Source organism: Musca domestica, unplaced genomic scaffold (assembly GCF_030504385.1).
Source record: "Musca domestica strain aabys unplaced genomic scaffold, Musca_domestica.polishedcontigs.V.1.1 76, whole genome shotgun sequence".
NCBI lineage: Eukaryota > Metazoa > Arthropoda > Insecta > Diptera > Muscidae > Musca > Musca domestica.
In genome coordinates this window covers 2,525,223-2,549,288 of record NW_026712396.1, presented here as the reverse complement: position 1 = coordinate 2,549,288, position 24,066 = coordinate 2,525,223, and the positions used below count along the sequence as shown (strand labels likewise).

The window sequence follows — 24,066 nt, the reverse complement described above, 5'->3', positions numbered from 1 at the left end:
AATGGTTGAAATGTGTTAACTGTTTGACTTGAGATTTTAGGATAGTTTTGGAAATATTCTTTATAAAAGGACGAAAAGTACTAAAGGGTACTATATTTGGTATATGAGTGAGGCATAGGATTTCATCGGAATCAGAAAATTGTTATTAGAGTCTCTTTTTGTGAGGTGAGTTTGAGATATGTCGGTGGCTTTGGAAATATGTACCATAAAAAAGGTACGAAAAGTACTAACTTTGTGTATTCTATATAAAATCCAGGTTTTAGGCTCTAAAAAAAAATTTTCCATAAAGCCCTTGTTGTGGCTCCCGATAGTCCTGGGAAAATATTCCCAAAAATTCCATGTCTTGGACACTTTAAAAAATCTTAAAAATTCACGTTTGATCCCTGAATGTCTTTGAAAAATATTCTTGAAAAAAAAAAAAGAGGTGGCGCCCAACGTGTACGCCTACTAAACGATTTTCCGCAAAATATGTTATTAAAAAATCGATAAAGATTAAAAAAATATATAGTCCTTGTCGTGACAGTCTTTGGCCTTTGGTAGACCTTGGAAAATATTCCTTAAAAAACAACATCTTGGTCTTTAAAAATATGTTGACCTATTATTCTTAAGAAATCTAAGTGTTAACCTTGATAGTCCTACAAAAAAAAAAATTCGACCTTTTGGCCCCTGTTAGTCTTTGAAAAATCCACGTTTTGACTCTTAATAATCCTAAAAAATATTTTAAAATATTCGTAGTGGTCCCCTATAGTCCTTTAAAATAATCCAGTTTTTGGCTCCAAATAATCCTTTAAATATATTTTAAAATATAATCCCAGTTTTGGCTTTCGATAGTGCTTTACCAAAATATATTCCTCAAAAATTCCACTATTTGGACCCCGGTATTTTTTTTTTTAATTTTCATAATAAAATCATATGTCAGCATCTGAAAGTCCTCTCATTTTTTTAATAAAAATCCATTTTTTTTGTATATAAATATATTTTATTTTCTTGTTCCATTACAATCACTATGGGCTGGTGAAGATGACAATGATTTACAACAAAACAAACATGATGGACGTTATAAAAAAATTCGATATCTTAAAAACAACAAAAAAAATTAAAATTAAACTAAAAACTGGGAAAACGTATGTTTTTCACAACAGGATCGGGGAGAACTCCATCGCTCTCCCTAGCTGCCTAGGCATCGACATGGGTCTTGAGAAGACCCATAAGCGATAGACGATCTGCCAGACGCGATTTCATATCCTGAACGTTGCGACCAATCCATTGAATGTTAAAGTTGATGGTCTCATAGGCAGATTGGACACTCTTCTCGGCCTTCTTGAAGTACTCCTTGTTCGAGTCAATGAGTTGGGTGATTTTCTCGAAGTCTTCGGTGGAAATGATTTGGCTCGAAAGAGAGGACAACAAACGGCCAAGATCGGTGGATTGAGGACCGAAGCTGGAAAATTAAAGGAAATTATTTTTAGTTCCAAAAAAAATGTCTTCTTTGACTTACAAATTGTGTAGAGCGGCAAGATTCTGGGCAAAATAGTCCCGGGCAATGGGGGCACCCACTTCACTGCGGGCTATGGAACTAAAGGCAAATGTCACATCCTGAGTACGAATATACTCAGCCTTATCGAATGTCAAATCGATATAATCGCGAAGGACCTTCTCATTGCGTGAACATCCCAGCGAAACAATGATGGTTCTCTTTTCGGTGGCCACATTTGAGGCCCGATAACGTTGCCACAAGAATTGCCAATCGTCCTTGTCCCCATGACGTATGGCCGTACAATAGACGGTGGGTCTCAAATCGGCTGGTATTTGATTCTCCTCATCGGGATTTTTGGTTTGTTTCCATTGTTGGAAGTAGTTCACAGCTGTCTGCACACAATCCTCCAGTTCAATGCGACATGCCCAACCGGTGACCAAGGATTTGAGTAAGATACCCGAATGAGTTTTGGTTGCTTCGAGGGAATTATTCAGACCCTCAACATGATAGTAGATGGGTTCGATGATGTATCGCAAATAGGTCTGCCAAGAAGGAATGAGAGGGGATGTTAGTAAATGATTAGTCATTTGTAAAGAATTAGTTGAAGTTTTTAAATATTTTCCTGGAGGCTATCACTGCTCCAATTTAGGGTTTTTTTTCGAAATAATAAAAGGACTTTCAAAGTGGTTTTGATTTTTAAGTTTGGCTATTGATTTATACAGTTAATTAAAACAGCCCCCTATACAATCTTATCCCGGTTACAAAAAACGAGCTAACATATGGCGCCCAACGTGTACACACACCAAACGTTAAGAACTTGGACTGAAGCACCTTCTTAGCAGTTATTTTTGTGTTATGGGCCCTGGAAGTTTTGAAAAATGTTAGACCCATTCGGGTCCTAAAAAAAAAAAATATTTTAAAATAGTAATTTTAAAATATTCTTAAAAATTACGTCTTGGCTTCTGATAGTCCTTGAAACTATTGGTCCTTGAAAGTATTCTTTAAAAACTAACCGGTGGCGCCCAACGTGATTACACACACTAAACATTAGTAACGTGTGCTGAGACGTCTGGGTAGCTGTTATTTTTGTGGTATGGGCCCTGAAAGTTTTGAAAAATGTTTGAACCATGCGGGTCCTATATAAATATTTTTAAAAATTCAAGCATAATTCTCTTGGTCTTTAAAAAAAAAATAATTAAAAATTAGCTTTTTCTGATTTTCTGGTAGTAATTTTAAAATATTTTTAGAAACTACCTTTTAACTCCTGATAGATCTTGAAACTATTTTTAAAAACAACCACATGTTGGTCCTTGAAAGTATTCTCTAAAAAATCCAACAGGTGGCGCCCAACGAGTTTACACACACTAAACGTTAAAAACTTGGACTGAAGCGCTTTGTTCGCAGTTATTTTCCGTTATGGGCCATGGCAGTTTTTAAAAATGTTTCGGGTCATCTAAAAATATTCCCAAAAGTTCAAGAAGTATACTCTTCGTCTTTGAAAAAAATAATTGAAAAATTAGCTTTTTTTTATCTTCTGGTAGTAATTTTAAAATATCCTTAAAAATTATGTTTTGGCCCCCTATTCTCAAAAAATCATCTTTTCTTTCCTGACATTCTTTAAAAGTATTCTTTAAGTATTCTAAATGTTAAAAACCTGAACTGGACCGCCAGCTTAATAGATATTGTTCTAATCTCAATATGCCATAAATAGCAATGCTTCCTGATTGTCCTTGAAAAATATTCTTTAAAAATCTAACATTTGGCGCCCAACGTGTACGCCTACTAAACATTAAAAACTTGCTAGTGCTTTAAGAAATATTCCTTAAAAGATCACGTTTTGACTGAAAGTCCTTGAAACCCACGTTTCCTTTCCTGAAGCAACTTGAAAAATAATAGTCATTGTCCTAATAGTTCTTGGTCCTTGATAGGCTTTGGAAAAATATTTTTAAATATCTACATTTGACCTCAATAGTATTTGAAAAATATTCAAAAACAGGTCAGATACTTGTATTTAATGATCCTTAAGAAAAGCTTGTAATAAGCCATTGTTTTGTTGGCCAGTTAGTCCTTGAAAAATATTCGTACCTCTGATAAAACCTTTCAACATATTCTTAGAAATTCACTTTTGAGCCTCTGAGAGACCAGTAAAAAATATTTTTAAAAAGATCCAACATTTGGCCCCTGAAAGTCTTTTGGAAAATCCACGTTTTGGCCCCTTTATAGCCCTATAAAAATTTTTAAAAATATTCGTCTGGTCCCTGATTGTCTTTTCAAAACATTTTTCAAATAATTCAGGTTGTAGTCCCTGTTGTTGCTATAATTGTAGCCATTGTAAAATATTCTTTAAAAATCCCAAAACTGCTAATAGTCCTTTTGAAAATATTCAAGTTTTGGCCTTCGGTAGTCCCTTTAAAAAAATTTCCTTAAAAACCAGGTATTGGGCCCTGATCGCTTTTGAAAAAAAGTTTTAAAAACGTACGTTTCGCGTCAGCTTAGAAGGTATTTATCTACTCTCAATATGCCATAAATAGCAATGTTTCCCGATAGTTCTTGAAAAACATGCTTCCTGATAGTCCTTAAAACATATGCTTAAAAAATCTAACAAGTGGCGCCCAACGAATACTTCTACTAAGCGTTAAAAAAAATTGAACTAAAGCGGAGCTTAGCAGCTATTGTTCTATTCTCAATATGCCATAAATGACAATGCTTCCTGATAGACCTTGGAAAATATTCTTAAAAGTCCGGGCTTTGGCTCTTGATAGCACTTAAAACGTGCCACGTGTTGATCCGTGATAGTCCTTGAAAATATTCTTAAAAAGACAATATTTTCCACGTTAGCCCTTGTAAAGAAAAATATTCTTAAAAAATCACTTTTTAGCTACGGATAGTCCCTGGAAAACGGTCTTAAAAATCTACGATTTGTTCACTGATAGCCCTTGAAAACAACAAAAAGTTCTTAAAAAATTACGTTTGGGTCCTAGATAGCCCTTGAAAAATATTCCTTAAAAAATCATGTTTGGTTCCGATAGAGCTTCAATAATATTAATATACTTTTTGACCACTGATAGTCCTTGAAAAATATTCCTTAAAAAATTACTTTTTGGAAATATTCAGTATAAATAACGTTTTGGTACCTGATTGTCCTTAAAAAAAATATTCTTAAAAAATTCAGGTTTGCGGCTAGTCCTTAAAAAATATTTTTAAAAGTTCATGTTTAAGTTACTAATAGTAACTTAAAAATCACGTTCTGATGTCTGATAGTCCTCGAATAATATTCTTAAAAAGTCCACGTTTTGGTCCCTGATTGAAATCTTTGAAAATTATTCCTTAAAAATCATGTTTTGGTCACTGATAGCCTTTGAAAAGTATTCCTTAAAAACTACGTTTTGGTCACTGATAGGTCCTGAAAAATATTTATAATTCCCTTATAAAAAAATTTTAAAAATAAAATGTTTGACCTGATTTTATTTTTAAAAATGCACGCTTTGGTTACTGATAGTCCTTGAAAAAAACCACTTTTTTGTCACTGATAGTCGTTGAAAAATATTCCTTAAAAATCATTTTTTGGTCCCAGATAGTCCTTGAGAAATCCCTTAAAAATCGTTTTTCCTTGAAGAAATATTTATATAAAAAACTACGTTTTTGGACACTGATAGTCCTTAAAAATATTGTTTCCTTATAGTCCTTAAACAATATTCTTAAAAAATCCACTTTTTGGCCCCTGATAATCCTTGAAAAATATTCCTTAAAAATCACGTTTTGGTCCCTGATAGCCCTTGAACAATATTCTTATAAAACCCACCATTTGGCCCTTATAGTCCTTAGATCCTTGATAGACTTTGAAAAGTATTTTTAAAATATTAAAATTTTGGTCCCTGATAGTCCTTCAAAACTATTCTTATAAAAACCAAAATTTGGCACTTGATATTCCTTGAAAAAATTGTTCCCTGATACTTTAAAAAATCTACTTTTTTGTCAGTGATAGCCCGTGACAAATATTCCCTAAAATATCAAGTTTTGGTCCCTGATAGTCCTTGAAAAAATCTTCTTGAAAATTTTAGGCTTTGGTTCCTAAAAATCCTTCTTCAAAATTTCAGGTTCTGGTCCCTAATAGTCTTTTTTTGATAGTCCCAAATTTGGGCACCTTAAAAATAATATTGTTACAAAATCCAAAATGTGGCGCCCAACGTGTAAACATACAATACTTTAAAAATTGGGCTAAAGCGCCAGTTAGCAGCCATTGTGTTACTTTAACTATCCACTTAATGACAATGGCACCTGGTAGTCCTTGAAAATTCTACATTTCGTTGAAAAAATGTGTTTAAAAACTTCACTTTTTCCCCTGATCGAACTTGAAAAATACTCTTCAATTTTATGATTTGGTCCTTGATAAACTCTAAAAAATATTCTTACGAAATCTCAAAAATGGCGCCCAACGTGTACACCTAAAAAGCGTTAAAAATTTGTTTGAAGCGCCAGGTTAGTAGCCTTAAATATGCCATAAATATGCAAACAATGACAATGGTACAAGATAGCGCTTGAACAATTCTCTTTAAAAAAATCAAACTTTTAATAATCATTAATCCTGGTTTCATCCCTTGATAGTCCTTGAAAACATGTTTTCAAAAACTTAATATTCCACCTAATGGACCTTGAAAAAATAATTTTCAATACTCCCTATTTTGGCCCCTGATAACCTGTAAAAATATAATCTCAAAAATGGCGCCCAACGTGTTCTCCTACTTAACGTTAAAAAACTTGGGCTGCAATGCCAGTTTATAGTTATTGTTCTGCTCTCAATATGTCATAGATATGGCAATGGGGATATTACTCAGAGAACCTACAGTTATTAAAAACGAGCAAAAATTAAAGACCATTTTCTATTTTCTTCAGAGAATGTTAAAATTCTCTCTTAAACCTTTCCCTTTCTAAAGATGATTTCTTCGGCAGCAACAAATTTTGAGAACAACTCTCGTTCTCTCGATGGACACTGCATCATGGCGACTGCTTAACCGAGAGTGAATTTTGGTTGCTCTATTTGTGTTGTTCTGCGTTACTCTCTTAATTTTCTCTCGAATATCTCGCTGCCAAAACAAGACCCAACCCCTTACTTTTTTTTATACATTTCAAGGTCTTAAATTTTGGGTTTGAAATAATGACTTTTTGTAGATTTTTTTTTAAACAATGTGCCCTACAGAATTACAATTTCATAACATCCTCTCCCCCATACTCACCTTGAAATAGTCATGTTGTTCCGTGAATGGCCTCAACAATCTTATGACACTACTCAAACCATCCAATGCCGCTTTCCATGGCAAATACTCTCGTTCCTTGGTCAAATATTCCAAAACATCAAAGGTTATGTCATAATCATGATAACCACTCCAGGCAAAGGAGATGACGTCATCGATCAAATGGGCGCGATTCATGACATTGATGCTACTGAATTTATCACTGTTCAGGGTGGCATTCAATAGACGCCAATTATCCATGTCGTACATGACACGATACACTCCGGACAATTGGATATTGAAAATAATCCAGTCCTGGGGTCCGACAACATTTTCCAATTTCAAGGGCACACTCTTGCCCGATTCATCGCATTCCATCCATACCTTGGGCGAGGTATTCTCGAAATCCAATTCATTGGGTGTGGTATAGCTGAGTGGGACCCACCAACACTTCTTGGCCTCCTCTTCGGAAATAGTGTTATTTTCCAAATATCTGTGCTGGCTGATTTCAATTGCCCCCGTCTCATAGTTACGATTGACTCTGACCAAGGGATAACCGGTTTGTAGGGTCCAAGAGTCCATTATCACTTTCATATCATATTTCGGTTCAATGCGATCGAATTTGTGGGCCTTTTCGGTAAAGGCAGCCCAGAGGTCATCCTGCTCGGCATTTCCATATTTATGTTTCATCAAATAATCGCGTACACCCTCAAAGAATCCTTCCTGGCCCAACAACATGTGCAACATTCTCAACACGGCCGATCCCTTTTTGTAGGAAATCGAATCGAATCGCTCTCCAATTTGGCTGGTATTCAAAATTGGTTGGGAGATTGGATGGGACGACAGCTGGGCATCACGACGGAATATGGAGAGGGAATTATCCAAGGAATCGGCATTATATGAATCCCATTCGGGATTTAAATTCTTCAAACCCAAACTGGCAATGTAGGTGGCAAAACCTTCATTCAACCACAAATCTGTCCACCATTTCATGGTCACCAGATTGCCAAACCATTGATGAGCCAATTCGTGGGCAATCACCTCGGCTATACGTTGTTTATTCGATTCGGACGAAACATTGGGTGCAAACAGCAAGGCCGTCTCCCGATATGTTACCAAACCCCAATTTTCCATGGCACCAGCACTGAAATCAGGTATAGCAATCTCATCGACCTTCTTCAATGGGAAGGGAATACCGAAAACTTCTTCGTAATATTTCAAGACATTTGGACCAACTTCCGCCGCATAGTCGCATTGATTGATGTAATCACCGCGTGCCCAGGTACGGAAGACAACATCTGAACCCTCCACCTTGGATTCCTTGTATTTGAAATCATTGACAGTGTAGGCCACAAGGTAAGTGGACATGGGTACGGATTCCTCAAAGACACTCCAAATGAAATCGGTGAGACCATTTCTGTAAAGAGGAAGAGGAGAAATGAAAAATCTGTAGGATATGGTTTAAGGACATAGAGAAAAAAATTTGGAATATTTTTCGAGACCGATTTTTTAAGGGCCATCAGAGAGAATACCCGGATTTTAAAAAAAATTAATGATAATAGACCACAAAACGTAATTTAAGGCCACTTCTTCAGGGACTCAAATAATACAAAACTTAGTGTTTTTAAGGATATTTCTTCAAGGATCGACAGTTCAACCGAACTTAATTTTTTATAAAAATATATTTTTAAGGACTAAAACATGGATTTCCATAGAATAATTTTCCAGAACAAAAATTAGGTTTTTTTGGAAATATTTTTTTCAAGGACAAAAACTCCGATTTTAGGGACCAAAAGTTGAGTTTTTTAAGATTTTCAAGAACCAAACGGAGTTATAGGGAATATAAGCACCAAAACTTGAATTTTTTCCTAAAATATCCACGTTTTGGTTCTTCAAGATATTCTTAGAAATCCATGTTTTGGTGCTTGAAAATGGAAAACTTTGGAAAACTTTTTCGGGGACTAAAATTTGTCACTTTCCATTTTCAAGCACCAAAACATGGATTTCTAAGAATATCTTGAAGAACCAAAACGTGGATATTTTAGGAATATTTTTTAAAGATCAAAACCTAGATTTATAAGGACAAATGCGTGAATCCTTTAATATAATTTGTTAAGTACTAAAACTTGGATTTTTGAGGATATTTTCCAAGGACCAAAAAGTGATTTTTGAAGAAAATATAGAACATTTTAAAGGATCAAAACTTGGATTTTTTGTGAATCAAATTGACTTTGCATTGCATGTTTTTATATTGGGCGCCATGTGACTTGAAAATGGAACAGAAAGTAGAAAAGTAACTTTTTCATGGACCAAGGTTAATATTTCATTTCATTCTGGTGGCTGGTATTTAATGGGAATTCTAGTTGCTTGTATTTTGAAAATCTACGTTGGGCGCCAATTTATTTGAAAAATTTAAAAAAAAAACACCTTGATTGATAATTGAAAAGTTCAAAAGTATTTTCCAAGGACCAAAAAGAGTTTTTTGGACATTTCTTGACAAAGAAATTTTCTTAGAACCCAAATGAGAATTTTTAAGAACATTTTGAAGGATCCAAATATGGGTTAAAGAATACTTTACCACGACCAATTTTTTTAAGAATATTTAATAAGGACGAAAGATTTAATCTTTAAGAATATTTTTCAAGAGTCCAAACTTGAAGTTTTAGGGGTCAAACGTCGACGAAACGTGAATTTTTTAGGAATACTTTTTTAAGGATCAATACTTCTATTTTTGGGGACCAATACGTTTTTTTAAGAATATTTTTTAAGGAATAAAACTTAAATTTTTAAGGATATTTTCCAAGGACCAAAATGTTTTTTTTAGGGATATTTTCCAAAAACCAAAAAGTGGATATTTTAAGCACATTTTTTCAAGGATACAAGCTTGGATTATTTAAGGGTCAAACATGTTTTTTGAGGAATACTTTTCCAGACCGAAGCTTCAATTTATATGAATATCTTTCCAAATGGCCAAACTTTTTAAGGGTAAAACGTCGATTTCTCGAGAATATTTTTCAAGGACGAAACGTGGATCTTTAGGAATATTTTTTATGGATCAAAATTTGTATTTATGAGGATTATTTAGGAATATTCCTTAGGGCTAATACTTGGATTTTTAAAGATATTTTGCAAGGACCAAAAATTGTTTTTTAAGATTATTTCCCAAGGACCAAAAAGTGGATCTTTTAAGAACATTGTTTCAAGGATCCAAACTTGCGTTTTTTAAAGGTCTAAATGTTTTTTTTAAAGAATATTTTTCCAATACCAAAACTTCAATTATTTAAAAATATTTTTAAGGACCAAATAGTGAATTTTTAGGAATATATTTTAAAGTGTCCAAACTTGGATTTGTAGGGGGTCGATTTTTAGAAATATTTTTCAAGGACGAAACGTTGATTACTTGGGGATATTTTTTTAAGGATCAAAATTTGTATTTACTTGGAAAACTTGGATTTTTAGGGATATTTCCCAAGAAGAAAAAATGGATTTTAATAAAATTTTTTCAAGGATCCAAACTTGGATTTTATAAAAGTCAAACATGTTTTTTTTTAAAGAATATTTTTCATTTATTTTTTCAATTTATTAAGAATATTTTTAAGGACCAAAGATTGGTTTTTAATAATATTTTTTCAAGTGTTCAAACTTGGATTTTTAAGGATCAAACGTCGATTTTTTAAGAATACTTTTCAAGGTCGAAACGTTGATTAATTGGGAATATTTATTTAAGGATCAAAACATGTATTTCCTTGAAAAATTTGGATTTTAAATGATATTTTCAAAGGACCAAAAAGAGTTTTATTTAGGATATTTCCAATAACCAAAAAAATGGATTTTAAGAATTTTTTTTTTCAAAGATCCAAACTTGAATTATTTTTTTAGGGCCAAATATTTTTTTTAGAGAATATTACTTTAATTTTTAAGAACATTTTTTTAAGAACGAAAGAGTGGATTTTTAAGAAATAATTTGTCAAGGGCCCAATCTTGGATTTTTTGAGATTATTTTTCAAGGACAAAATGTGGATTTTTTTTACGAACTAAAACGTTGATTTAAAAAAAAAAAATAAAGATTCGAAACGTGGATTTGTGGCAAGAAAAATGTCAAGGATCTACAGGGTGAGATGAAAAAACTACAACCAACTTCAGACTGCTGTCATTTCTAAGCCACTGGACCGACAGCTGTTAAAATTATTCCAGTGACAGCACATTATATTGTTTACAAGAGTACAAAAGCATTTTGGTGAGAATTTTCCAGAAAAAAGTTCATCGTGATGGAATTCAAGCGTGATAGTGTGATTTCTTTATATTTGGCTGGAAAACCACAAGTGGCTATCGTTGGAGCACTCCAGCATTTAAATGTGAATACATCTTTTGTGACTCGTACCATCGCTCGTTACCGTGATACTGGTAGTGTAGCCCGACGTCAAGGAAGTGGACGGAAGAAGACAGCAACATCAGAAGAAATGGCTGGAAAAGTAAAGAATAGACTTGATCAAAACACGTGTCGCAGTTGCCGAAAAATGGCTCGTGAGCTGAACACATCGCAATATTCCATTCGGCATTCAGCAAATATTGAAGAATGAGTTCGGGGTAAGGTCATTGAAATTCCATAAAGTGCAAGAACTTACACCACAATAGAAAGAAAATAAACTCAAAAGTGCTAAAGAGTTGCTTCGCTTGGCCGAAAGTGGTGAACTGCCGAATTTGGTTTTCTCCGACGAGAAAACATTCGCCACAGTTGTCCAGCAGTTTGTAAGCAAACAAAATGATCGTGTTTACTTGCCAAAGAGGTCAGCTGAACATGTGTAGCTTCGGTTGGCCATCAGAACTCAAGCGCTGGCCATGGTGATGGTGTGGGCCGCCATAACAGCCGATGGCCGCTCTCCGCTCGTATTAATCGACCGCGTCATCAGAATAAATGCCGATTTTTATCGCGAAAATATTCTGTAGGATGTATTAAAGCCTTGGGCACGCAAACATTTTGGCCGCAGACCTTGGACATTTCAACAGGACTCAGCACCTTCGCACTCAGCACATGCCAACCAAGACTTTTTACAAAATGAGGTTCTTCGCTTCATTTCCAGCGCACAATGGCCACCAAAATTTCCGGACACCAATCCGTTGGACTATTGTGTCTGGAGAAAGCACTAAAAAAATACCAAAGTGTCGATCACCTCAAGCAAACGCTTCGCCGGGAATGGGCCAAAATACCGCAGAACAACATTCGGGCAGCGTGTGACGGTTTTATTGGGCGTTTGAAGGCCATAATTCGTGCCAAAGGTGACCAATTCGAACAAAACTAAACTTATTCTAAAATTTGATGCTATTTTTTGCTATTTTTTGCTTTCATTGAATAAAATTTAAAAAAAAATTAAAAATTATGGCGTTTGACTTTGTTGCACTTTTTTATCTCACCCTGTAGACGTGAACTTTTTAAAAACATTTTTAGAAGGGCCAAACATGTTTTTTTTAAATATTTTTCAAAGACCAAAACTACAAATTTTAAGAATATTTTTAAGGGCCTAAGAGTGGCTTTTTCAGGAATATTTTGTCAAGTGTCTAAACTTGGATTTTTATCAATCTTCTAGTTTTTTTTTTTGAGAGTATTTTTCAAAGACGAATGTAGATTTTTTAAGAAAATTTTCTAAATCCAAAACGTGGTTTTGTTTTGAGAAAAACATTTTTGAACATTTTTTCAAGGACCATCAGGATCAGGGTATCAAATACAGATTTTATAAGAATATTTTTAAAGGACCTTTAGAGTCCTTAAGTTGTAAGCTTAAGACACTTTTTCAGATACCGTCAGAGGTCATAATCAGCCAAATATTGAATTTTTAAGATTTTTCCAGGAACTAGAGACCAGAGAACTTTGATTTTTAAGTGATTTTTTAAGAACTAAGAAAATGTGAATTTTTTAAGAATATTCTTCCAGGACCATCAGACTCTTAAATGTAGATTTTATAAGAATATTTTTAAAGGACCATTGGACTTTTTCAGATAACATCAGAGGACACAAAATTTCCTTTTTTAGAATATTTTGTTTCAAGGACCAACAGAACAACCAAAAAATGGGATTTTTAAGATTTTTCTCCAGGACCTAGAGACCAGAAAACTTTGAGTTTTTAAGTAATTTTTTAAGGACTAAGGATTTTTTTAAGAACATTCTTCCAGGACCATCAGAGTCTAAATGTAGATTTTATAAAATATATTTAAAGGACCATTGGACGCCTTAACTTGTATGTTTCGGAACACTTTTTCAGATACCACCAGAGGCCTTTTTAGAATATCTTTTACAAGGACCAACAGACCAACCAAACATGGGGGTTTTAAAAATTTTTCCAAGACCTAGAGACCAGAAAAGATTTAATTTTTTATGTGATTTTTTCAAAGTTGATCAAACGTGAGTTTTTAAGAATATTTTTCCAGGACCATCAGAGTCTAAATGTAGATTTTATAAAATATTTTTAAAGGACCATTGGAGGCCTTAACTTGTAAGTTTAGGAACACTTTTTTGATAACATCAGGGGCCAAAAAATGTGAATTTTTTAGAATATGTTTTTCAAGGACCAACAGACCATTCAAAAAAAGGGGGTTTTTAAGATTTTTTTGCAGGACCTAGAGACCAGAAAAGATTTATTTTTTTATGTGATTTTTTCAAGGACTAATCAAACGTGGGGTTTAAAGAATATTCTTCCAGGACTATCAGTCTCTCAAATGTAGATTTTATAAGAATATTTTTAAAGGACCATGAGAAGTCTTAACTTGTAAGGTGAGGAAGACTTTTCAGATACCGTCAAATTTGCATATTTTAGAATATTTTTTTTCAAAAACCAACCAAATATGAATTTTTAAGATTTTTTGAAGAACCTAAAGATCAGAAATCGTTTTATTTTTAGGGGATTTTTTAAGGATTTTTTTTGAGAATTATTAGAGGCCTAAAACTGGATTTTGTTAAAGAGTTTATTTTAATGACCATTGGGCGCCAACACGTCGGGTTTTCTTAAACTTTTCAGGGATAGTAATTTTTAATTGAAACTTACACCGGCATCTGCTTCTCCAGGGGCATGTTGCTCAATGCTGTCAAGGACTTGTGATGACCCATCCATATAATGAATTTCGCCTTATAATTGGGTTCATCGAAACAGGGGAAGGCTGCACGGGCTGAGGCGGGTTCAAATTGAGTCACCGAAAGCCATCTGGAAAACAAAAATACAAAAAACAATTGAAATCTACAACTCCAAATTGTCTTTTTCAATGCCCCTCACCTGGTCTCATTGGTTTCCTTGGCCACATACGAGCTGCGATAGTAGCCATGCAGTTTTTCACTCAGTATTCCCGAAAAATACAACTTCAATTTATACATTTGACCCTTTTCGAGAGGCTGACACAGACGTATAATATAATAGTCCTGTTCGGTAACGGTCTGAACGGACTCCTTGCACAGGCGGTACTTCTTATCGCCGTAACTCTTAAGTTGAATGCGATTCTCATCGATGGTTAAGTTTTGAGCATGTAACGTTATGTTGTTCGTCTCCTCCAGGACATTGAAACGTATCGAAACTTGCCCATTGAAGGTGAGGTTGGCTGGATTTTCCAAATGTGTTATAACTTTTAGTTTATAACGATCCGGTTTAATGGCTGTCGGCAGGCGATAATGGGTGTAGGCATTTGTCAAAGCCAGCATGGCCATGAGCGAAATGCCCAATGTTAGCCATAGGCGATTTTCCATGGTATTGACGGTGGTGGGAAGTGTGTTGAGGGGGGCTGAAATGAAAAAGAAAGAAAAAGGTTTAGAGATTTGTATGTTAGATTGCTACGAATAAAACTCCAAGGAGAGTAAATTACGAAGATTTTTATGGCTTAGGAGCGTCACAGATATAGGATACTCAGATCCTCCGTAGAATAGAGTTGAAACTAGTATGGACAGCTTTTAAAACTAATATTCGGCTACATATCTGCTTAAAAAGTCCCAGTTAATATGGAGGAAACAACAAATAAGCATATTATTGGCGGATTCATAAAATCTTGATTTTCCTTTTTCTTGCTCCTCACCTGATTTGCCTAGCCTCCAAAAAATGTTCTAAGCCGGCTTAAGAACATTTATTTATTTTTTTAAAGGAAAACCTGAACATCAAACATTGACCTTAAACGTGTGACAAAAACCAGCTTTGATTTTCCTTAATTGTGTATCTGGTTGTTGTTGTTGTTTAGAAAGAATAAGGAAAATCTAGTTCGAACTGCTTCTGACGACGATGATGACAAAAATCTTGTTTTGCCAAGGCAAGATAAGCAAATTGTTTTTTGTAAATGCGAATATTTGTCGTTGTAAAATTCCACTGAACTTTTGGAGGAAAACAACAGGCAATTGTGAAAAAAAATGTTGATTTAGTTCCACGTTTAGTAAATGGAAATTATTTTTCCAAAGGAATAATAAGTCGTGGAGTTTTTAAAAATATTTTCCCAATTAAAATATTTATGAGGGACTATTAAGTTGTGGATTCTTTAACTTTTTTTTTAAAGAAATGACACGTTGAAGGTTTTCAAAAATATTTTTTAAATTTATATCAATTTTTAAAAAATATTTTTTAAAAGTATTTACCTCCCCCACAAAGGATCAAAATTTTGAATAATTATAACACTTTTAAAATGTGATGTAAGTGTCCGACTGTTTTCAAATTACACATATCGCAATATTTTTATTAAATCAAGGTCTGGTGTGAAGATCAAGGATATAGGTTCATTCCTTCTGGTGCCTCCCCCACAAATTGTCAAAGTTTTAAATAACAAAAATTATCATAAAATCCGAAATAAGCATCCGGTTTCAAGGTTTTGAAAACCAAAACGCTGAAAGAAAGCATTTTGGTGAGAATTTTCCAGAAAATAAGTTATTCGTGATGGAATTCAAGCATGATAGTGTGATTTCTTTATATTTGGCTGGATAACCACAAGTGGCTATCGTTAGAGCAATCCAGCATTTAAATGTGAATAAATATTTTGTGTCTCGTACCATCGCTCGTTACCGTGATACTGCTGGCGTAAAATTGTAAAATGAGCTCGGGGTAAAGCCATGAAAATTCCAAAAAATTCAAGAACTTACACCACAAAAGAAAGAAAATAGACTAAGACTCAAAAGAGCTAAAGAGTTGCTTCGCTTGGCCAAAAGTGGTGAACTGCCAAATTTAATTTTCTCCGATGAGAAAACATTCGCCACAGTTGTCCAGCATTTTGTAAACAAACAAAATGAATGTGTTTACTTGCCAAAGAGGCCAGCTGAAAATGTGCACCTTCGGTTGGCCAACAGAACTCAAGCGCCGCCCATGGTGATGGTGTGGGCCGCCATGATAGCCGATGGTCGCTTTCCGCTCGTATTAATCGACAGAATAAATATCGAATATTATCGCGAAAATATTATGGAGGGTGTATTAAAGCCTTGTATTAAAGGCACGCAAACATTTTGGCCGCAGACCTTGTACATTACAACAGGACTCAGCACCATCCCACTCAGCACGCGCCACCCACGAATGGTTATAAAATGAGGTTCCTTGTTTTATTTCCAGCGCACAATGGCCACCAAAATCTCCGGATACCAATCCGTTGGACAATTGTATCTGGAGTATTTTGGAAAGCAAGGTTGGCACTAAAAAATACCAAGGTGTCGATCACCTCAAGCAAGCACTTCGCCGGGAATGGGCTAAAATAACGCAGAGCAACAATCTAAACTTATTCTAAAATTTCTAATAAATGCGACCTGAATTTTGTTCACATCTGACTATCTCGCCTCCTTTTCCATGTTACAAACAAATGCACAAAGACATAATAACCTTACCACTATGTAGTGTAGAGTATAAATACCAAGGTATTGCGAAAGTAACGTTGGGCGCCAAGTAGTTTTTGGTTGAAAAATCACATTTAAATGTATCATTAAGTATTGATTTGAAATCATAATCATTTTTAATGAGAAATAAACCAAAAAAAGTGATTTTCATAGAAGACCAAAATTTCTCGTTTTCCACAGACTAAAGGTGATGATACATAAGCAGCTTGGTCATATGGCATGACATTAATGTTAAACCATAAGGGGAAAGCACGGCACGATTTTAGTGCGCGTTTGATATTAATTTATGATATGTCACAAAATATGCCACGATATTATGATTCTCAGTAATGGATTTTTTTTTTTGAAAATTCACGATGGGCGCCAATTTGTTTTACAAATTATATAAGATTGCCATTTAAGAAAATGCCTTCATGATATGTCACAAAATATGCCACGGCATGACAACAAGCACCTTATGTATCATAACCTTAACATCAATGTTCCGCGGTAATGGCATGTATTTTTAAAATGTACGTTGGGCGCCAATTTGTTTCACAAATTCTATAAGATCGTCTTTTAAGAAAAAAATGTTAAATGATAGAAAAATGTATTTTACCTGGATTATGATATATCAAATATCACTTTTACTTTGTTTCAGAACCCGAAAGAATCTACTACTTTTAATGCAATGGAAGATTTGTACATTTTTGCAGTTCTGCAAGAAAGCATTTGTTTGCTGCTAGTGTAATGAATTTGAGAAACTTATGTTGGGCGACGCGTGGTTTATGGATTACACGAACCACATGTATGTGAAAAACAAGTTAAAAAATATCCGTCGGATTTGCCGACAGATGTGTACCTTCAGCCTATATTCGATTATTTTAATACATTTTTACTTTTATTGTGATTTTTCAAACAGTTGACCCTCTATGGTCAAATCTTGTTTTGATGGAAATATTCAGATGTGCCAAGTCTAAATGGAATCGGATGGTAATTTCGTGTTTTATGAGCTCCATGAATATTCAAAATTTCGATCTTTTGTGGGGGTGGTACCAGAAGGAGTGGACCGATAAATTCCATCTTAAAACCAGACCTTGGGTTAATAAAAATATTGGGATGTGTGAAATTTGAAGACAATCGGACTTTTACATCACATTTTATAAGAATTTTTGTTATTCAAAATGTTGACCCTTTGCGGACCGACATTGACCATTTACGCACCTGACCTAGCTTTGACGCAAATATTAGGATTTGCAAAGTTGGAGCAAAATTGGATTATCTTCTTTCTTTCTGTGCAAACAATATTTTTTTTTTTTTTTTTTGAAAAATTCGACCTTTTGTGGGGGAGGTACCAAAAGGAGTGGGCCGATATATTCCATTTTCATACCAGACCTTGGGTTAATGAAAATTATTGGGATGTGTGATATTTGAAGACAATCGGATTCTTACGACACATTTTATAAGAGTTATAATTATTCAAAATTTTTACCCTTTGTGGGGGAGGTACCTGATGGAGTGGACCGATATTGTCCATTTTCACACCTGGCCTAGCGCTGATGAAAATATTACGATTCGCAAAGTTGGAGCAAAATCGGATTATTCTTTCTCTTTTTGTGCAATAAATTATTTTCTTTGAAAATGTTGACATTTTGTGTGGGAGGTACCAGATGTAGTGGACCGATATATTCTATATTCACACCAGACCTTGGGCTAAAAAGATTATTGGGATATGTGAAATTTGAAGACAATCGGACTCTTACTTCACCTTTTATGACAGTTGTAATTATTCAAAATGTTTACCCTTTGTGTGGGAGGTACCTGATGGAGTGGACCGATATTGTCCATTTTCACACCTGACCTAGCACTGATGAAAATATTACGATTCGCAAAGTTGGAGCAAAATCGGATTATTCTTTCTCTTTTTGTGCAATAAATTATTTTCTTTGAAAATGTTGACATTTTGTGTGGGAGTTACCAAAAGGAGTAGGCCGATCTAAGTTTGACAATAATATTACCATGTATCAACTTTAGATCAAATCGAATACTCCCTTCGATAGTTATCGTGCGCACCAGTCAGCCAGACAGACGGACGGACTGAAATCGCTAGATCGACTCCAAATGATCTGAAACGGATTTGGTCCAAAGGGACCTACGGTCTAAAACCGTTATTTCGACTAGACACGTTTGACCGTATTAAATGATGCATACCCTCTGTAGACGGTATAATTATTATCAATTTATGAAAACCAACGATAATGGCTTAATTTTACGTTGGGCGCCATGTGATTTGGAAAACCAGTCAAATCATAAAACACAAAGACATCATTTGTATTTTTTTAATGTTGCCACTAAATTAACTGGGAAAAAATAATATGACATTTATGTCATTTATCAAAATTATGTAGATGTTTCAGTTTCAGTTTGGTTACAATTTTCCCCTGATATCTATATTGAAAAAAAAATCATGAAAATAAAATATTTTTAATGAATACAAATTAAATATTTGTTGAATTTGCCTAGCAGTTAAAGAAATCAACATTTTGTAAGTCAGTGTTTTCATCATTAATAAAAAAAATCGAAAGCACATCAAACGTTTAGGCATTAATAATAATGAGATGTAAATTAACTACCGAATGCTGGTGATGGCTACAAAGAAGAAAGTATTTTTTTGTTGTTGCTTCTTTTAAGATTTCGGCTAAACCGTAATTTATTGACTTTGACAAACAATTAAAAGACGCGAGCGTATTATACAATACAACAAATACAAAAAAAAAAACACAAATCCATAAACATGTCGATATAAAAATCAAAATTTATGTGCTAAATTATTTAACAATAACAATTGACACATTTTTAATGTTTTGTAAAAAAATAAATAAATTCAACAACAAAATACTTAAAGTGCTACTTTGGTTCACAGCCGTAGGCTATAGTTAGGCATGTTCGCTATTATCCCAACCTCAAGCCATGTTTTGTGTTTTTTGCAAATAAATTAATTTAAGATGATTTCAAGGGAACATTTTCTGAAGTATGTAACTTGAAGCGTTTAAGGTTTTTATCCCCTCCTCCCTCGAGACGTTTAAAAATACAAATCATGTACAACACGCAACCGATAGGTAGATAGCAATCTGTCAAATTACACACATTTGTATGAGAACACGTAGAATGGGGTTAAGATAGAGTTGAGATTTGGGAGAAATTCATTTAATTACTGAGCATATGTGCAATTAAAATACTTATTGAGGGAAGAAAAAAAAACAAGTCACATAGTATCAGTCGGTTTTCCGACAGATGTATACCCCCAGCCTTGAATTGTGATTATTCGAACTCTTCACTCTTTATATGGGAGGTTCCGAAGCAGTTGGCCAATTCGTATCGGACCTAAGACTGATATAAATATCACAACATGCCAGATTTGGAATATATTGACTACTTCCTATACTTTATATGAGATATGTGCAATTTTTTGGAAATATACAGGGTGAGATAAAAAAACTGCAAAAACTGGCGTTTGACATATTTTGGATTTTTTTTCATTTTTTTTTTTTTTTTGAATGAAGCAAAAAATGTCGAAAATATCATAAAACTTTAGAAGAAGTTCAGATTTGTTCGAATCGTTCACCTTTAGCACGAATTATGGCTTTCAAACGACCAATGAAACCGTCACACGCTGTCCGAATGTTGCTCTGCGGTATTTTAGGCCATTCCCGGCGAAGCGTTTGCTTGAGGTGATCGACACTTTGGTATTTTTTAGTGCCAAACTTGCTTTCCAAAATACTCCAGACACAATAGTCCAACGGATTGGTATCCGGAGATTTTGGTGGAAATGAAGGGAGGAGCCTGATTTTGTAACCATTCATGGGTGGCGCGTGCTGAGTGTGATGGTGCTGAGTCCTGTTGGAATGTCCAAGGTTGGCTGCCAAAATGTTTGCGTACCCAAGGCTTTAATACACGCTCCAGTATTTTTTCATTTTTCAATATTTGCCGAATGGAATATTGCGATATGTTCAGCTCACGAGCCATTTTTCGGCCACTGCGACACGGGTTTCGATCAAGTCGCTTCTTTACTTTTCGAAACATTTCTGCTGATGTTGCTGTTTTCTTCCGTCTACTTCCTTGACGTCGGGCTACGTTACCAGTATCACGGTAACAAGCGATGGTACGAGGCACAAAAAATTTACCAGAGGTACCAGAAGGAATTGTCCGATCTCTACCACCTTTATAAGAGATCTTGTGATGGAAATATTGAGATGTGCCAAGTCTGAATGGAATGGGGTGTTAATTTCGCGTTGTATGAACTTCATGAATATTCAAAATTTTGACCCTTTGTGGGGGAGGTACCAGAAGGAGTGGACCGATATATCTTATTTTCACACCAGATCTTCTGTTAATAAAAATATTATGGTGTGTATAATTTGAAGAGAACCGGAGGCTCATTTAGGATTTTATGATCGTTTTGGTTACTCAAAAGTTTGACCCTTTGTGGGGGAGGTACCAAAAGGAATTGTTCGATCTCTACCATCTTTATAACAGATCTTAAGTCTACTCTAAATGGAATCGGATGTTAATTTCGTGTTTTATGAGCTTTATGAATATTCCAAATTTTGCCCTTTTGTGGGGGGAGGTACCAGAAGGAATGATCCGATCTCTACCATCTTTATAACACTACTTATGTTGATGCAAATATTAAGATGTGCCAAGTTTGAATGGAATCGGATGGTAACTTTGTGTTTTATGAGCTTCATGGATATTCAAAATATTGACCGTTTGTGGGAGAGGTACCAGAAGGAGTCTACCGATATATTCCATATTCACACTAGACCTTGGACTTATAAAAATATTGTGATGTGGGTAATTTTAAGAAAACCGGAATCTTATTTCGGATTTTATCATCGTTTTGGTTTTTCAAAAGTTTGACATTTTGTGGAGGAGGTGCCAGAAGGAGTTGTCCAATCTCTACCATCCTCACAGCAGATCTTCTGTTAGTAGAAGTATTGAGATGTGTGAAATTTGAAGAGAATCAGATGCTTATTTCTCGTTTTACGAACTTCATGGCTATTTCAAATTCTTACCCATTGTAGGGAAGGTACCAGAAGGAGTGAACCGATATATTCCATCTTTACAGCAGATCTTGTGTTAGTGGAAGTTATGGGATATATGAACTATCAAGAGAATCGGATGCTTATTTCAGATTCTATAATCGTTTTATTATTAAAGACGTTGATTCTTTATGGGGAAGGTACCAGAAGGGGTACACCGATATATTACATCTTCACACCAGACCTTGGATTCATAAAAAGTATTGTACCGTAGGTAATTTGATGGCAATCGGACTCTTACATCACTTTTTATAAAAGTTATAATTATTCAAAATTTCAACCCTTTGTGGGGGACTTACTTGATGGAGTGGGCCGATATTGTCCATTTTCGCACTTCACCTAGAACTGATGAAAATATCAGGATTAGCAAAGTTGGAGCAAAATCGGATTATCCTTTCTCTTTCTGTGCAGTAATTTATCTTCTTTGAACATTTCGACCTTTTGTGGAGGAGGTACCAGAAGGAGTGGACCGATAATGCCCATCTCCGAACTCGATCTAAGTTTGACAATAATATGTACCGATGTACCAAGTTTGAATCAAATCGGATACTCCCTTCGAGATGTATATTCATAGGTCCACGATATCGTATAGCCCACAGACAACGGTACTCCCCGATATTCGGTATTTTGATGATTTTAGCGACATTATTCACCGGAGTTGCTTCAAATTTCGTATTTAGAGTTCGTAATGGGAGCTACAGTCTATGGCAGAAAATTGTCCGTGCAGGTCCATGTCTCCGTATAGGCCCTATACATCAGTATCTCCCTATATTCGGTATTTTGACGATTTTAGCGACATTATTCACCGGAATTGTTTCAAATTTGGTATTTGAAGTTCGTAATGGGTACTACAGCCTATGACAGAAAATTGTCTGTGCAGGTCTATGTCTTCATATAGCCCCCATATAACGGTTCCACCCGATATTCGATAATTTGGCGATTTTAGGGACATTATAGGTACTACAGCCTGTGACGGAAAATTGTCTATGGAGGTCCAGGTCTTCGTATGGACCCCATATATCAGTACCTCCCTATATTCGGCATTTTGATGATTTTAGCGACATTATTCACCGGTATTGTATCAAATTTGGCATATTACAGCCTAAGACAGAAAATTGTCTATGCAGGTCCATGTCTTCATATAGCCCCCATAAAACGATATTCGATATTTCGACAATTTTAGGGACATTATTCACCGGTTTTATTTTAAATTTCGTATTTGAAGTTCCTAATAGATACTACAGCCTAAGACAGAAAATTGTCCGTGCAGGCCCACGTCTTCGTATAGACCCCATATATCAATACCTCCCAATATTCGGAATATTGACGATTTTAGGTACATTGTTCAACGGATTTTTTTTCCAGTCTCGTTTTTGAATATTGTAATGGCTTATGACAAAAGTTCCCTAAGCAGGTCCACATCTTTGTATAGACCCCAATATAACGGCTATATTTGGGATTTTTTAAGATTTTAACAGAGTCCATTTTAATTTATTTATTTATTATTATTTTTTTTTTTTTTTTGAAAATTTCCAAATTAGTTCCCAATGGTGGACGGTATTCAAAGTTCGGCCCGACCGAACTTAAGGTGAGAATACATAAAAGGCTTTTTTGAATGGCTTAAGTCATCGGCTGGCTTCTTCGTAAAAGAACAAAAGAGCGTAGGACCAAAATCGATCTAAATCAACCTAAAAGTCCTTTGTTCCCATACGAAGAAGCCAGCCGATGACTTAAGCTGGAAATACATAAAGTGCTTATTTGGCTGGCTTAAGTCATCGGCTGGCTTCTTCGGAAATGAACAAAGGAGCCTAGGGCCAAAATCGAACTAGTTCAACCTAAAACTCCTTTGTTCATCTACGAAGAAGCCAGCCGATGACTTAAGCCAGCCAAATATACGCTTTATTTATTTCCAGCCTTAAGTCAGTCAAATAAGCCTTTTATGTACTCTCACATTTACTGCATTTTTACTTGTTATATGTAACATTTTTGGTAAGCGCTTAAAAGTAGGCTACATATGACTCTAACATCATGTGTGTGCTGACCTTTAAAAAACTCTCATTTCCCAACAAATAAATGCCAACATTGTTCCTGCTCATTTCACTTTCTAATCTAAGATTTCAATGAGTATTGCCATTGATACAATTACAGCGAAATTACTTCCTCCAACAAAAACATTGTGCCTACCAATGCCAGTTACGGAAAGCCGTATTACAAAAAAAGTGACGTTTATATTCCACACTAATTTCCTTTTTCAGAAATCATTCAGAATAAATATTAAAGTATTTAATAACAATAATAGTTCAAGAGCGTCACCCAGCCAGCTGTTAAAATCGCAGTCATGCAGTGTTGAAAAAACAAAAAACGAAAAATGAAAACTGCAAACATGGTCAAGCAAAATTAAGTGAAGGTTGAGGTTAATTCGCTTCGATGTATTGGCTTGGCATT

The 24,066-nt window shown here is 34.9% G+C and overlaps 1 protein-coding gene across 2 annotated transcripts in view; it reads right to left on the bottom strand.

Annotated features, from left to right (window-relative positions):
• Positions 1-1,001: 1,001 nt before the first annotated feature.
• Positions 1,002-24,066, bottom strand: part of LOC131806444 (aminopeptidase N-like) — a 32,093-nt gene continuing 9,028 nt past the window's right edge. For both annotated transcript variants that reach the window (XM_059130533.1, XM_059130534.1), the window contains exons 2-6: positions 13,971-14,469; positions 13,746-13,901; positions 6,712-8,125; positions 1,499-2,019; positions 1,002-1,441 (exon numbers count right to left, since the gene is read on the bottom strand). In XM_059130533.1, the coding sequence (XP_058986516.1) occupies positions 1,177-1,441; positions 1,499-2,019; positions 6,712-8,125; positions 13,746-13,901; positions 13,971-14,434 (2,820 nt within the window). In that variant the 5' untranslated portion in view covers positions 14,435-14,469 and the 3' untranslated portion in view covers positions 1,002-1,176. The remainder of the gene's footprint in view (positions 1,442-1,498; positions 2,020-6,711; positions 8,126-13,745; positions 13,902-13,970; positions 14,470-24,066) is intronic.